General features: G+C 39.0%; 1 protein-coding gene across 3 annotated transcripts in view; it reads right to left on the bottom strand.

The window, feature by feature from the left end:
• LOC122411743 (uncharacterized) overlaps window positions 1-17,032 on the bottom strand; it is a 49,257-nt gene that overhangs the window by 13,924 nt on the left and 18,301 nt on the right. The window contains exon 3 of one of the 3 annotated variants that reach the window (XM_043420803.1): window positions 13,694-13,874. The exons of the other annotated variants lie outside the window; for them this stretch is intronic. Within the exon in view, the coding sequence (XP_043276738.1) occupies window positions 13,722-13,874 (153 nt within the window). The 3' untranslated portion in view covers window positions 13,694-13,721. Of the gene's footprint in view, window positions 1-13,693; window positions 13,875-17,032 lie in introns of those variants that run through there. 3 annotated transcript variants of the gene reach the window in all.

The following is a 17,032-nucleotide window of genomic DNA, read 5'->3' as shown; positions in this document are numbered from 1 at the left end:
TTAGTCGGTATATCGCAACCATGAGTGCGAGAGAGATAGTTGCAAATTTCGAAATCGAAATTCTTTGACACAGTTTGACCGATTAAAAATAGGCTCTGTCAATCGATTTTTGCCATCGTTCTGCGTAGGCTGACAGAGCCTTTTTTTAATCGATCAAACTGTGTTAAAGAATTTCGATTTCGAAAATTCCAAGTGAGTCGACTGATCCATACTCTTAACAATATTAATATCTTTCCACCTCCAATTGGTGAGAGGGGAAAGGGGGAGGCGAAATAACAAATGGCTGCTCACTTTCATTAACGTAAACGTAAAAGTATTCTCATAACTTTCTTTCCATTTTTAGATTCTAATCTAGACATTTTTGGAGGATCTATTCATAGAGTTTCTCAGCGTTATGTCATCGCTTTTAGTAGATCGAAGGGAACGAGTCCCCCCCCCCCCCCCATTTTTACTGGATTTACTGGCAATCGGGGCTTTGTTCGTTCGCACACAACGATCCAGATCGAATTCATACGATCCGATTCCCGCGTGATTCGATTAGAAAAAAAGCATTTCTGGAATTGGCTGAGCAGAAATCTTGGGAAAATAGAGAAACAACTTTGACAAGGGGGATAAAAACAATCACAACTCCAGCAGCAATCGCTGGAGGGGATTAGCTAAGAGGGTTCCTTTTTCCCCAACGTTGCATGATGCTTCTGCGGTCGCCCAAAACTGAGTGTGAACAATTATACCATTTCCTCTGACAATTGTTCTCCATAACGAAAGTTCTCCTCCGACAATTTGCACCTTTTTGGGCCGTAGCGGCACTTAGTTTTGAGAATAGATTATCGCGCGCACTCAATGATAATACACGTGACTGAAGGACGATCTTGACAAGCGAGAGCAGCCGGAAAGGCAAGCTAAAAAGCTTACGAATTCTCAGAGTGTATTAATTAAAACAAACGATGCCACCCGAATCGAGGCATTGTTTCGTAATTGCGAGAGACTCTAAGACAAGGAAAAAGATTCTTAAGTTTGTATAAAATGTTCCTGCTGGCATCGCAGTTTCATATTATGTCGCGGCCATTTTAGGAAGATTCACCATTATAGGGCAACCTGTGCTGCCGGCTTAACGTTTTTTTGCCACTGCACTTGGCTCTTTGAGCTGGCATCAAGTTCTGCACGAGATCAGAGGCTACGTTGAGAATCCTGTGTGGCTCTGTGCATATGCGCGCGTGCGCGTGTACGTGTGCGTTGCTCGAGGTGCGTAACGGTTAATGCGGCCGATGCGTTGGGAACTGGATCACGGTTAAGCGAACCGTATTCGTTGAAAATTGTGAATAGCTCAGTAGCTCGCACGGCGAGTGCGTTGGTGATTAACGTTGAAAAATGTATCAACGTATCGTCGGGATATGTTTGTGATTAGAAAGAGAGCACGCAATTAAACCTGCTTAATCGTCACCTACGTATTATACGTCCAATTTTTTTTCGTCTCTTTTGAGAGCCCCAATTCTTCTAACACAATAGTTTTTTTTATAATTCCTTCGGCCATTTGTTTCTCGTACCGCGGGACAAAACACTGATCCTCACATTTTTGATACTCATCGCGTGTAATTGGAAAGCACTGTACAACGTGATCTTTTCTTTGATCTCACGGCGGATAGCGCGACGACCAAAACTTCGTTCCCATTTTATACTTTACTAAATCTGATAAACGCTTCTCGAATATGAGACATCTTTTCTTTTTCGTATAATTAAAAAAAAATAACAAATAAAAATTGGATCCGATCGTACTACGAAACGATACAAATTGCAAGCTCCAGCTTCGAGGGAAATCCTTGAATCATGGCACTTTTCATAAGGATTCGAGAAAACGAGTCTTTGCTGTACGATTCGAAATCGTGCAATAAAACGTGGAAAAAAACCTTCAATTTTTTCTCACTCGATATAAATCTCGCGTCGATAAAGAAATTCATTGAATTTAGCACATATATTTTAGCGATGATCAGTATTCCGAGGTGAGTCGTGTGACTTCCGGATATGTTGGAAGTTGACGAGATTCACTCAAAGCGGGATCTCTCAGGCTGATAAGTCCTGAAAGATCTTTCCAGTCTCGTTCGTTTCGTTGTGCTTCGTGCTTTTACAACCGGCTACGGAGGAATAGATTTGAAGAATGAGACCGACAGGGAGAAAATAAAAAGTGTGATAGAAACGACACGGGAGAGACGAAGAGCAGCCGAGGAGGGAAGAGGGAGGAAAAAAGGAACAAAGATAGGGCTGGCGAAGTGGATAAGTCCCTGTACCGTGCAGACAATGGGTCTTTCCGATGTACTGAGTTCACGCGGCTGGACAACACTCTTGGGGTACTTCGCCAGCACAGGATAAGATTTTACAGAGAGCTTTGCACGGAACCCTGACGATATACAGGTATAAGCACGGGAGCAACGAGCCTCCACGCTAGACCGAGCGGAAACTCTCGGACCTCGTTACATAAGTCCGCGATATAATACACAAACACCGACGCTTTTTGTTTCGATTCTCGCTTCTCCTTCCTGCGCTTTGTGACCAAATGTCCGAACGTTCTACATATTACTAAAAACACACACGCACTCACACGTATGCCTGTCCATTGTATCATTTGCTGGTGAAAAATCAAAATTTTCGGGCTTCAGTGGTTCGTACGTCGTTGGAACGCAGCAAAAAAATTTTCCCATTTGGTATCATCGGGTTTCGACTTCCGTTCTACGGACAAAGATCCGCGGCGAACTTAGCCGAGCATTCGAAAACTATATGCTTTCCCTCCACTCAGTAAACGCGCTTGAAATTTCCTTTGAAAGGATTTTTAAGCAGGAATTAAACCCTCGCCTCGATAATGAACGAACTGTTGGAACCTCGAGTTACGGGTTTACTCACAAAAGCAGAAATCGCGCTGGAAAGTATAATTTGCAATGAAAATGAGAATTGTGGGATTACAAGTTTCTGTTATTCGAATCTAATGTTAAATGCGAACAAAAGAAAACGTAACTGCGAAGCAATGAGGAAAAATATGTGCGTAAAATATTGCACGCTCCTATTTATAAATGCGGGGCCGACTCTTCATGGACTCGATAAAAGCTCACTGCTCACATCAAGGAAAAAATTATTATGAAAATAAACCGAACGCATATCTATTTAATCTTTCGTGTCGTAGAATCGACTGTCTTTGAACCATTTTGCTCGTTCTCACGGCTCAATAAGGTGGAAAAAATAGATCGCCTTAATCGCGTCAATACATAGGGAACGGGAATCGACGAGCTTATTTCGTTACTATAACCGAAGCTGCCAACGAGTTTGAAAAGCCACGAGATAATCAAGCGTCGCCAAAGTGATAGCGGGTCGAGACGTATTAATGGATGTGAGTATCTCTCGATAAGAGACGCGATGTCTAGAAGCTAATTAAAGTGAACAAAACAGCGAATCTATTTATTCTCATTTATATACGAGATAATCCGACCAGCATCATCTCTGAGAGTTAATACGCACATTCATGTCTGTCGATAATCTGACAAGCGTGACTCCCGGTTTCCCGGAAGATAATTTCGTCCGAAAAAATGTAACGATTTGAAAAAAAAATTAAAAATCTGTAAAGCTGCTAATGAAATTAACAAATCGAGTTTTGAAGCGGAAGGAAACTGGTCGCGTAATGAGGACGGTCAAGCTAATGAGAAGCTTTGGAACAAAATAGTATATTACACTACAAGGGCAGAAAGTTTGAAATTTCTGCACTGCGCGTTCAGGGCTTTCAAACGTCTGCCCGTGTGGTGTATACTATTTTTCTTTACAGCCGGTCGAAAGTACGTTTCTTCTGAAATGTTCATCTATCGATAGATGTTTTGATGCCTGCCCCGACATTTGCGGCACGAGCGAAGCGAGTGCCAGCTGGTCGGGGGCAGGCATCAATACAAAAAACAGCAAATATAATTAAATAAAAAGTCCAAACTTATGCCATTTTTATATTTTAGGTTATAAATAACGGAACAAGTATAAACAATCGAACGATACAATTATTATAGTTTAAAGAAGACGTGCTATGTCTAGTCGTCTGGAAATCGTATGAATAATAAGGTTATGTTATGAAAACAGCGCTAAACTGCTACAAGTTCGGATGGTCCGGACTACGGATTACGAAAGTACACACGACAAAAGTTCTCAGCAGCAATATATAATCCGGACGAATAGGCTAATGCTAAATATACGGTAACCGGACGATCAGACAATGCGTTTAAAGAAAAGTGTGTACTTTCATAATGTGTCACTGCTTTTGTTAAATTTATTCTACGCATTTTCATTTTTCGCTACATGCAGTTAACAATTTCTCTATGAATATTTCCCTCTACTATACTTGATTCGATTACATTATTTTTTGTCGTCGCATCGATTTCATCTGGAAGAATAAATGCATATTATTTGCCCGGACATGTAGCAGTTTAGCGCTGTTTTCGTAACATAACCTTATTCATACGGTTTCCAGACGACTAGACACGGTCTTTCTCAAAAACTGTGTAGGCAATATCGATTTAAACGTCAAACGTTAAAAAAATCACGTCAATAAAACTATGTCAAACCTTTCGGAATGCAGACAAAATTGTTTGCTCCCGCTGAGACAAATGACGCGCGTGCAGTTTTGACAGTGCAGAAATGTTGTACTTTCGGTACTAAAATTGGTGCAAAAACTGCGTACTTTCGACCGAGGTGTAAAGAAAAAGCTTTTTGTGTAGAATCCCAAGTAAAAAAATCCGTGTGCGCAATGTCGAATTTTACGAGTTTTATTGTTGTCGATTTATTAGTATTTTGATTGGCCTCTAATACGTCTGGATATGCCGTTATTTACATATAGTTTTTGACTTTTGATGATCACATATTCTAATGACGTCGTCGTGTACCTTACACATTTGCTGTCATGAGAAGCTAACTGATAATATTTCTGGTCGGATTATAATTTTTATGATTGGAAATGCCAATATATGTAACCAACCACAGCTTGCCTAACCACGATTCCAGCTTGGAAACAAATATGCAAGTTCGGGAAAAATTGAAAGCGAGGGGAGCTTGTTTCCCTTAACTTCAAATATGACTTAGAGAGAAGAATTTTGTGAAAGCGAATTTGGCTAGCGGATATCACACTAAATTGTGTAAGGAATTGATGAAATAGAATCCTCATAGTCGAAGGACAATTACGGAGTCGTTTGTTTTATTCTCGGTGCAAATATTATTTCAGATGTAAGCTTTTAGGTAATTTTAAAGCCAAACTTGTCAATAATGTTTTTAAATTACTTTTATTATTTTTTCGACATGGGATTCATTTATCAGACGATAATGTGGCGATTCTTAGAGAATATTTTAATAATATATCAATGCTACACTGAATGTCACAATGACGGTTCATTAGCATTGAAGTCAGCATGATTTGCAAAGATTCATTTCACTTTATTCTCATGCACTTGTATATAGATAAGAAAGGTTATTTTATAAATAGATTGGTTAATGTTGCTTAAAAAGTAGTTCAAACATAGAATCTCAGTTCTCAATTTTTTACCGGATTCGATTGGAATTTTAATAATTAGTGATTCGAAAATTCTGGATAAACGTAGACATATTGGAAAATGTGTGATCCTTAATAGCCTGTAAAATTCTATACCCTTATTCGGAAATGACAGCCACGTAAGAAAAAACCCAAACATTTAGTCGTCACAATGAAATTATTTTTCGTCTTTTAAAGTGCCTGAAAAGTACAGCTAAAAGGAATAAAATGGTTTTTCAATATTAAAACAACCACGTATGAATTCTAATTTTCATGTTATGCATTCGTTATAAAATTGTTTCTAATAGTTCCCTTATACAATCATAATCTTACATTCCATTCCAGAGCTTATTTGATGTGCAAGCAATTGGATGCAATCAATGACTTAATTTATTTGAATTGCCTTGTCAGAAACTTTATTAAGCAACATTTATTCTATTGATTGAGATTACATAAGTATTCTTATCAAAATCACCTCGTGTAAGATCGGTTCAATTTTTATTTTTGAACAATTCGACAAACATGATATATTTGTTTAGAAAAACCGGCTAGAACCTGAGCTAGTAAATACGAAACATTTATGATCAAAAAGATTTTTTTTCAGTTTTCAGCGGTCAAGATCGCGCCGAATCACGTTCTAAATTGGATCTCTGTTTAGGCACACGCTTCGGTATTTTTATTTTCAGTATATGATCAAGGTTCACTCAGTAAGTTGGTAAGTGTACCTTTCAGACTAAAAGTCCTTTCGTAAAAGCCTATCAGTGTTGTGAGTCGAATGTATGAGTGGAGGCTTCTTTATGACACACAAGAACGAAGCGGTGAAACTTCCTGTCGGGATTTTCTTTTCTACTATAACGCTAAAAGTATGCAAGACCTGGCCCCGATCTATTACGGTGGAACAATGGGACGCAATGCGAAAAAGATTGTAATTACAATTATATGTCGAGAAAATGTTTGCGCGTGTGTGTATTTCTCCGTACACGTGTAGCATGCTCGTATTTTTTTCAGATTGAAAGTTGATATTTATGTTTAAACGGGTGAATCCCACCGCGACGCGGCATTCTCCGTGCTCTTTTTTAATTGTACCAAATGTATTTGAATCTATAAAGTCACACGCCCACGGAGAAATCATCGCGTTAAATGAAATAATAATACATAAACTGAGCGAACCTCGTCTCTTCCTTTTCCTCATTCCCTCTGAATGCCTGAATGCCACGGAAGCCTCTTTCTTTCAACTTCAAATTTCACTATTTGTTTACGCCACTCGGCCGAATCATTGAACCCCGATACTTTTCAAACGTGTCTCAAAATCTAGCTAATTTATCTCCACGTGCCTCGACATACTTTCATCTTGAACTTGCGAACTTGAACTTTAACTAAATCGATACAAAGCTTTTTAAGGAGGGTGGCTACCGACGATACAATGTTGCCATGCTAAACCATGTTAAATACATTAAAAATTTCAAAATGATAAGAATTTAATAAAATTTGGTGAACATATTCTTTAGGGCCAAATTTGGCAATACAAATTTTTTAAGATTTTTCTTCTGTACAGTTATCGAGTAATTGATCACTAAAGTTCAAGTGTATAAGCATAGCGTTTCCATATATATAGGTATATATTCCGGGCATAAGAAATCTGCTTTAATCCGTAATTACTCGATAACTAAGCAGAAGAAAATTTTGAAAAAAATTGTGTCTTCGCACTTGATGTTGAAGAACATTATCACCAAATTTGATCAATTTCTTATCAATTTGACGAACGTAGCCACCCTCCTTAAAAGATGTGTAAAAAATCTTAAGTTTTGTAGAACTTTTTACACGTCGATTTTAAGGATGTACAGGCGCGAGGGCTGTTTTTAGATAGCACCCTAATTTTTTTTGTCTTACAATCCAAAATTTCTTTTCTATGCCAGTGAAATATCAAGACCCCCTTATCGACTGTTTGCTCGAAATATTAACCGCGTCGAAAAGTACAGAAATTAACATGTCGCTTATGGGAACAATCACTTACCGGTCCCTTCAACTACCTTCAACTAATTTGATACAATTCTCAATTAGATGTCGAAGATTAAAAACATTAATTATAAACCGACTAGTACGACGCGCATGTGCATCCTTAATGTGCCGTAAAAAAGAGTTACCGCAAACATTCGTGGACGAACTAAAGCAACAAGTTCTTCCAGGGGTCCGTTTCCTCGAAAATTTTCCTAAAAACAGCTCATCAGGTCCGGAATAAATAAAAAAAATTTGTCAACCAGAGAAATAAAATGGAAAATCAATTTTGTCACGCGATGATTCAAACTTCAGTGCCATAATCGATGAAATTGTCCATGTAATATCGGCACTGTCTGTTGTTTGATAGATATTACTTTTTATGTATGAATATAAACGTGCACGTACAAATGTGTGCATACTTATATATACGGTAAGAATACGTGACTCATCCGAGACTTCTTCCCGGCCACGGGAGTGTCCAGAGAAGTCACCGGCGCACTACGTAAGTGGGAGGACCGGACTGTGAACAACGCTTGTATTGCATGTGCAACGAATTATATAGCCAGCACAAATGATCTCTACACCGTGAGAAAGACTTCCCGAGGCCCTCAGCATATTTTACACTCTTTCAAATTTATAATCCATTCATATAGTAACAATGTGAATATTGTTCTTGTGATGGATGATCGAAGTTTTTCGGTGAACGTCTGAGGGCGAGTTGATACACACTTGAAAAGAAAGAGTTATTGGGCCATAATTAGTAATTATGTACAAATTTTCTCTTTTTTTTTTTCAAGAATTGGTCACAGAACTAAGAGAGTTCGTTGATATAACGTTGTTTGAGAATGAAATATATTGTGCTTTTAAATCTGAGATTATTTCAGTGCAATTATTCCTTTTTTCTTTTGAGAACGCGGTGATGTTTCTCTTCGTCATGAGAAAGACTTTCCACGGTGCGCCACTCTATTCGACATTCGTATCAGCGCTTAGATCATCTTCATCGAAACTGGCTCACTTCGAACTTAATCGTGGCTTTTTAGAAGGCAAGACATTTTCGAATACGTTCAGGATTTTGGGAACACGAACGAGATCGCGTGGAAGTAGGCGAGTTTTTCAAAAAAATTAACATCTCAAATCAGTTTATCGAATGAACATCGTTTCGTAAAAGCAGAAATTAATTGTGTTGCTACAAAAATAAAGATCGCAAATTTGTCTTAGTTCTTGAAACTTCACACCGGACAATTGTGAAAAAAATTTTCGAATGATGCATATTTTTATTTTGATTGAATAGATTCCATGATACAAATAGAAGCAACCCTTTCGCCGTTGTTATTCACTAAAACGTTCAAATTATGCACCGATGCAGTTACAAAATCAAATTACGATCCATAACAGTGAAATTCATGCTCGATGAAGGTTAAACTGCCCGTTGAAAAAATCATGTCGTAGCATTATTCTCATTTGTCTACGATGTGCACTATTAATCCGGGACGACGTACTCAGAGTGGAAGAGGTTTATGGGGACGAAAGGCGATAGCGCAAAGCGCGGTGCACGCTCACGTCGACACTTATTGTAGATTAGTCGAATACGTTTCCTTCGCTATTCGACGAACAATAAAGCCTGAAGAGAATTGACGCCCGGTAAACTCGCACTTTTCTATTATTTCATTTAATTCTCATAACGCTGTGTTTCATTAAGCGATAAGTGCAGCGACCAGAACTCCCCTGCGTGCATGAAAACCGCGAAGCAATGGGAAGTTGTTTTGCTTCATTGGAACTGGGAAAAAAATGAGTTACGACTCGCCTGATCGAAGTTTGCTCCAAAACTCTACAGAAACAAGGGTACAATCTGTTATCGTCAGTAATTTATCATTAACATTACCATTCATTTAATTTCATGTTCAATATAACAAAAGTACATTAGAATTTGAAAAAATACAGAATAATTGGCATTTTTGACTGAATCGATTCAGCCAAATTTGTATTTTGTTCTGCAATCGAGGCTTCTCAGGAAATGGTTTTCTCCCTTCACACTCTTTTTATTATTTCCTAGATAATTAATTATCGCAACCGAGTGAATAAATTTTCGAGCTCAGCTGTATTTTTTCACGATATTTCAGTCAATTCTCCGAGATACAATGACGCGAATTTGTTTTCCCCAATACACCGACGTTTAACGCGTCACTTTAAAATAATAGGAACCCAAAGAGTGAAGAAGATGGCGGCAAGTGTACAAAACGAGAGAAAGGAAGAAGAGGAAGAAACGCGAGATTAGAGGGAGGGGCAGAGGCGACGGAGCGAGAACATTAAAAAAGTTCAGGTCGCCGCCTTTGTCGAGACTACGAGCGCTGGTAATACCGTTCGAGGAACGACCACGTCCCGAGATGGAGCAGACAGGTAAGTGGTAGGTCTCTCCTTCACATACTCGTTTGGCGATCTTTTCATAACTGAGTAAGTGCTTGCATGCATGCGTCTCGCTTGGCGAATTCGGTGTAGCAGTTTTTTCGGTTAGCCTTGTGCTATCTTATCTCCGTCGCTCTCGCGTTGACGAGGAGTTCGGCCTCGATTTTTCCTAATAAACGTTGATTTTTCAGAATATTTATCGATTTGCTAGAAATGGATTTATCAAGCTAGCGCGGTTATTTTTACAAAATTTTCAAATAAGTTTGATACGAATTTTGTTTTTTGTTTTTGCTTTCGATAAATCATTTATATGATGAAATCCCTTGACAAAATGAATAAAGGAAACGATGAAATGAATGAAAAATAAATAAGAGTGTTTTATGACTCAAGGACCTTCGGCATGTGCCTACGAGTCCTGGAACTACTTGCGGAGAGCTCTCGATCGCAAACATACTTTCCGAACGGCGTCCGGTTACATCTCCCGCTACGCATGGGATCCTAATCGCTTTTATCGATCTACCAGCGCGTTTAATCCGATTCCCTCAGTGTGTGATTCGAAACGCCGCTGTTCTATACAATACCCAACGATCCTATGTCGAATCGCTAGATGGGGAAAGCACGTACGAGCAAAGAGATTAGATTCTGAATTCACGACGTAATAGGATAAGGAATAAATAAATAAAATATCACCGCGATAACGGGAGAGTTGATTTTTTTTTTTTTTTTTTCAATTACATTTATCCAAGCGAAAACATAATTGCAAGTCAGGCTAATTGAAATGCGATTCACCTCGGGAAATCGGGATGCATGAAAGTAAGAACGTTTTACATATCAATATTGAAGGATTTTCAACAGTTTTTTACTCAACAGTCAAAATTTGTTTAACGCCCTGTATAAGATATCGAAAATGTAAATACATATTTAGTCGCGTCGAGTCGATCGATGGGCACAAAAGACGACACTGAAGCTTGCAACGTTGAAGTCCAACGAAATGAACGAAAAAAAGATTTGTAATTCGCCAATTATTTATTTCACGAATCATTGGTGTGGGTTGAAAACCTGCGAATTGGAAATTCGACAAGGAACGAAATTGGAGAATTACTGAAATTTTCGAGAGCTCTTTCACATCATTTCGTTGGACATTCGTTGGACGTTGCAAACTTCAGCGTCGTCACAAAAGAGCGCTACCCGCCTGTGAAAGAGCGACCAGAGAGCTATTGCATTTTCATTAAATTTGAAGGTGAATTTTTTGAGTGACGGTATTCATTATTTTCGAAGCAACACAGCAGCAGGCACGTCCGCGGCAATCCTCAACGAGTTTCAGCAAACTTCTTGTCGATCGATAATGTTACAGGTTATTACATTATATCTGGGTATCCAGGGATTCGCCGATCAAGATAAACGTCTTACAAACACGCATATATTTATGAAAATGTGAGATTATTATCGAAATCGTCGGTGGTATCCGCACGCGGACAGAGGAAGTTTCGACTCCTGCTCCTCGTCACACCCGAACGCGAGAGATGTGACTCGGTACGCGTGAAACCTCGTTGAAAAAAATTGGCGCTACGACCTCGTTAGCTTCCTCGCAAAGTGCAATCAATTAATCACTCTCGCAACAGCTCTCCACGTAAACACACAGCAATATCGTATCTTCCAATACGAACGTAAAGTTACCACGCTTTAGCACAATTCGTGCGGGTCTTTCATCCAGAGCCCTGGAAATGTACCGCACGCGAAATCATTTTTATTACTTTTTCACTTTCCCATCCCAGCGCAAGCAGAACGTCTATTATCGTTCGTATAATAACATCGAGAGTCTTGCCTCGATTCCTGTGTGTGGCTTTTTACAAGTGTATCCTCGTGTGTCTAACTCTAGAGCACTCTGCTTAACTAACCTGGTGCACGTACAACTGCTATTCATCAACATCAAACACGAGTAACCTCTAATAGTGTATCATTTACGAGTTAGTTAGTTATAAACAATGTTTCGTGTTAATCAACAATATTTAATTCTTCATAAAATCCACACTTTCTCTCACTCGCGTTTGTCAAACAAGCGTGGAATAAAGTACTCGTGTGGCAAATGACACATGGCCGACGCAGTGTGAGACGACACTCTTTGGAAAATCTTTTTATGACGTTGATGGGAAGATGGATTTCGTATGATACTGCCGAGAAACACCTAGAAAACGACATTTTCTTAACGTGCCACTTATTATATTCGAAAACGTGCACTTGGCAGTGAATTGCCTGGCTAATGCGAGTGTCGCGAGATCGAAATGTAATAATCTTATATCGTACGTGCATGAATGAAAAGATCCGCTGTTGGAGAAAATAGTTACAACTTTCTGACTGACTGTAAACCCTTTGAAAAGTTCAACGAATGTTATTTTTTCTTGTCCCGTGAGTTCTATTGCTGGAATTCAGCACTAAAACTGAAGAGATAATTATCAATTTTTCACTACATTATCGAACTAAATTACATTGAAAATCTCGTTGGAAAAACGTAGAAATGTTGAGAATAAAAAACGACGCTGACGTTTGCAACGTTGGTATTCAACAAAATGAAGGAAAAAAACATTTGTAATTGACCAATTATTTATTTCACGAAACTACGAATTGCAAATTCGGCAGGGAACGAAATTGGAGAATTACTGGAATTATTGGAGAGTTTTTTTAGTTCATTTCGTTGAACTCCAACGTTGCAAACTTCAGTCATAATAAAAAGCTGTTGGTCAGTTGAGGTTCGAAGCCATTCAGGAAACGAACGATTTTAAAACTCCGCAGTATCCTCAGTGCAATCGAGTCTTGACATTTCAGGGCCAAGACATCAAAGACGGTGACCCTGGCGCGAGGATAGTGAGTATTTATTAAACGCGCCTGGCCAAGGAGAACACACACGCTATTTATAAAAACAAAACTCATGGAACGTTCGCCCAGACAGATCGGAAAAGGAAACAAGTGCAATAGTGTATAATGGCATTCGATTTACCAGATCTTGTACTTCCGGTTTTTCACGTACGTCGGATCGTCGGGACGGTGAGAAAAATCCAGTACAGTGTTCGTGAGACAACGCGGACAAGCCGATGAACCTTGCTCGAACGGACGGTCGTATCGAGTTAAGGGACACGCCAAATCTACGCAGAAAATCCCTATTTATAAATCAGAATTCCCTCTGATATTAACGAACCGGGGATTCATATTCGAGTTATTAAAAAAACGGATAACGAAGAAATGAATGCATCGAAAAGTGAATCATTAATTCCGCATTCAAAGTGATACGAAATTACAAAAATTCTTAATAGCACGAATAGTAGTTTGAACCGATAATTTCACTGATCAAAATCGACAACGGCGCCTTCATGAACTAGACGACTGCACTTGACTTTACGGCCTCTTATCGAGTTATCACTCGTCGACGTTTACCGTGCATAGCACTTTCGATAAATCAGTGTCTAAACCTCGAGTCGTCCATTAAACATTTTTCCGGCGTCATTTTAGATCGCAATTAACGGGCACGGTGCACGGTATCGATGCGATAGAATCGGTGAGCATAGAGGAAGTGGCGATGAAACTAGAGAAAGGCAGAGAATCCGAAGGTACCGACCGAGGACCAGCTTGAGTACACACATTATCCTGTTTCTTTTTCCCAGTAACTGCGGGACATCTGATACGAAGGTTTTATGCTCAAAAAATGATCTCACTCTCTCTCTCTCTTTCTCTCGCGCGCTTTTGCCTCGTCGGTGTATCCATCGATGGTAGTTCACGAGGCAAACCGTTATGCAACCTGTGTCGAGTCGGATCTCTCTCCGCTATAGCCAATGCCACAAACAACACGGACATATATACGGGAGAGCACAAGAGAGTAGTAGTCAACGAAGCTGCCCCGGGTCTCTCTGTTTCCCGACAGCGGACTCCCGTTGGCCTCACACTGCAACTCACAGAAAACCTGCAACGCTTAAGGCCCGTGCACACTGGCCTGGGGCGGGCTGGATTATGCATCGAATTTACTAAGTCGCTTTCGACGATGCTGAAGTTTCCAACGTTGGAGTCCAACGAAATGATCTAAAAAACTGTCCAATAATTTCAGTAATTCTCCAATTTATCTCCAGTCGAATTTGTACTTTGTATTTTTTCAATCTACACAATTATGATTCGTGAAATAAAAAACTGATGGATAAATCATTTTGTTTTCATTCATTTCGTTGGACTCCAACGTTGGAAACTTCAGCGTCGTCGCTTTCGTACTTTTGGAATGAACCATCGTGGGTTGGATGACGAGTCGGAATCGGTTGTAATGAACGGATCGTTCGTCCACGAGTGGATTTCGGCTTCGAGCAATAATCAAATCATTTCCGGATGCATTATCCTTTAAACATTTTTATTTTTCATTTGAAAATGGCCCTTCGTGGCTTCATTTTATCTCGGATTCGACTTGGAATGAATAATTTTTTATCAAGACGAGCTTGCCCCGAAGAGGTGCTTAATGCTTACTATGCCGAGAATTTTTCGACTCAAAGCACTGAGACGCGATGGCAGAATAACAACCACCCTCTTTACGCCTCTACTCGAAAACAACTCTGCTTCCAAAATCTTTACTCCGAAATTCATGACAATTCTACCTCCACTCTCATGTACACGGAGAGAAAATTTCACTAAAAACTACTATGGTGCCATAGAAGTAGGGTTCTATGTCGGTAATATTTATTAATTCTTACGAACATACATAGTAATTTTTTGTGAAGCGACTCGATGAAAATTGATGAGTGATGTCAAAATAAATACATCGGTACACATGTATACCGGTATATTATCGTACAATCGCGAATGAAATTCTGTTATTTACCATAGTAAATTTTTCCAAACACTTTGCCGTATGACGGATGCTTGTGTTCGAGCTCCTCAAATTTGACTATGTTCATCTGTAAATTTAAATTGTGAAAACAGTACTAAGTATAGCAAAACGACATAATAATTCTACTTGACAGTTCATCATCGAGTCAACATAAATTTTACAACGTTTCCTTGGTGAACTATGTTAAGAAAAAATAGCACAGTTTAAACCTTCGTCACAGTAAAATACGCAATTTAAAAATGTTCATTCAGAATAGACTTGGAAATTACAATATTATTGGTAAAAACCTTCAAAATGGGCGATATAGAACCCCAATACCATGGCAGCATAGTAATTCTTACTATTTTTTTTTTCTCCGCGTATAATCCATCATCTTCGATATCTCTACTCACGATGAGATGTGTTCTGAAATCATCACGAGTAGAGATGATATCGGGGATTAAATATCACACCGAAGTAGATATGTTAAGGAGGATAGACGCTCTCTACGTAGATCCGCAGTTATTAAGGAGCGGAGTTGTTATCGAGAATGGCTACCGATAGGGTTGTTAAGCAGCAGCTATGTGTATAATCATTCTCATGGCAGCTCTACTCGATAAAAACTCTGCTCTTTAAACATGTATTTAGAGAAGAACTGTTGTTGAATGCATTTACTGGAAGTAGAATTGTTGACTTGCTGCAACACAACTCGACTCTTATAAATCTGCTCGATAACGTGTCCACTCTAAAGATTTTTATTTTATGCACAAATAAGGTCGCTACTCTTTAACATGTCTAGGCGGATAACACAGATTATTAATGAAAAAAGAGGAAACATGTTGCGTTGTATTGATTTTGCAAATTTGAGAGTGGGGCTGTTCGGAGCAGCGTTGTTTTTGAGTAGAGCGGTAAAGAGGACGATTTTTATTATCTGCCGACGCGATCCGTTAGCACAGTGTGCACGGACCTTTAGAACAGTGCAGCGTTCGTTTACCGTGCATATACGTGACGCGCTCAAATGATCACTCACATATGTAACCCATAAAGCCTATAAACATATCGAATAGGTAGGCAAACATAAGATCAAGGAAGGCCGGAACCTCTCGGAGGTTCTGATTAAACTGCATGCGTCTCGCCCATTTTCTATTACTTTTTTACTTCTACAATACCAATTATGTGTCAAATATGTGTGTTTATGAGTACACACACACAATTGTGAGGGTATCAATGCTGGTTAATATGCATTTGCAAAATGTGAGGGTGGGAAAAAATTCAAAAATTTTTAAAAAACTCAAAACTTGTGACATTCAAAAACTGTCACAAAAGACCGGGATATGAGAGTGAAGAATACATTTAATCGGAGCGTTTATAAGGAACAGCTCCGAGGAATTTTTGTTTTTGGTAAAAATTCCTTGCTTGAATGTGTAATTAACAGTGGCAAAAACGTGCTTCCGCGTGAAAATTCGATTAAATTATTTCCTCGTAGAAAAAAAGCTGAACGAAGATGTCAAAATTGAGTGAATTCTGGGCGGTTTCTCAACAAATACGAAGGTCCCATGGTTTCGCGTTACCACGATAATCTGCATGGAGTAAATGATCGTTTTTTTACAGCATTCGCCATCGATTAATTCCAACGAGAATAAACTTTATTCGCGGCCTACCAGTCGGCTTTGTTCCGGAGTTCCTCGACCACTGGTGGGAGCAACATTTTGTAGTGAACCCGAACTCCATACACACGCGCGCAGGTATACGCGCGGTAGAAAATACATAACCACAGGAATTATGGAAAAAATATTAGTCAGATATATGTAGGGGGGACTGGAAAATAATGGGGTACCGGGGCACATAAAAAATTGTGGAGATGATTTTTTTTCATTCTTGTAATTCCGTATACTTCACCAGAAAAATAAAAAAAGGAATGCTTCCCAATTTTTCAATAAACACCTTCGAATAGAAATTAAAAAAAAAGAAATTTCGAAAGAAATGAAAATTGAAAAAAAAAGAGAAATTTTGAAGCTACTCTAATTTTTTTCCAACCGCTTTTTAGGAACAGACCAAAGTGCATTGGATTAAAATTGTGGAGAAAAAAAAATTTCAGCATTTTTTGAGAGATACCCCATTGGCTCCCAAGAAAAATTGTTATTTCCTTTTAAAAAATTGCAAAATATTGCAGTACGTTTTTCGGTGTTTGAGAATAAGCAATAGACGAAGCTTTTCAAACTTCTATAAGAGCAAAATATTTCCTTAGGTACCCC

This window comes from Venturia canescens, chromosome 1 (assembly GCF_019457755.1).
Source record: "Venturia canescens isolate UGA chromosome 1, ASM1945775v1, whole genome shotgun sequence".
NCBI lineage: Eukaryota > Metazoa > Arthropoda > Insecta > Hymenoptera > Ichneumonidae > Venturia > Venturia canescens.
Note: the sequence above shows the minus strand (reverse complement) of the source record. Positions and strands in the feature narration are given on the sequence as shown.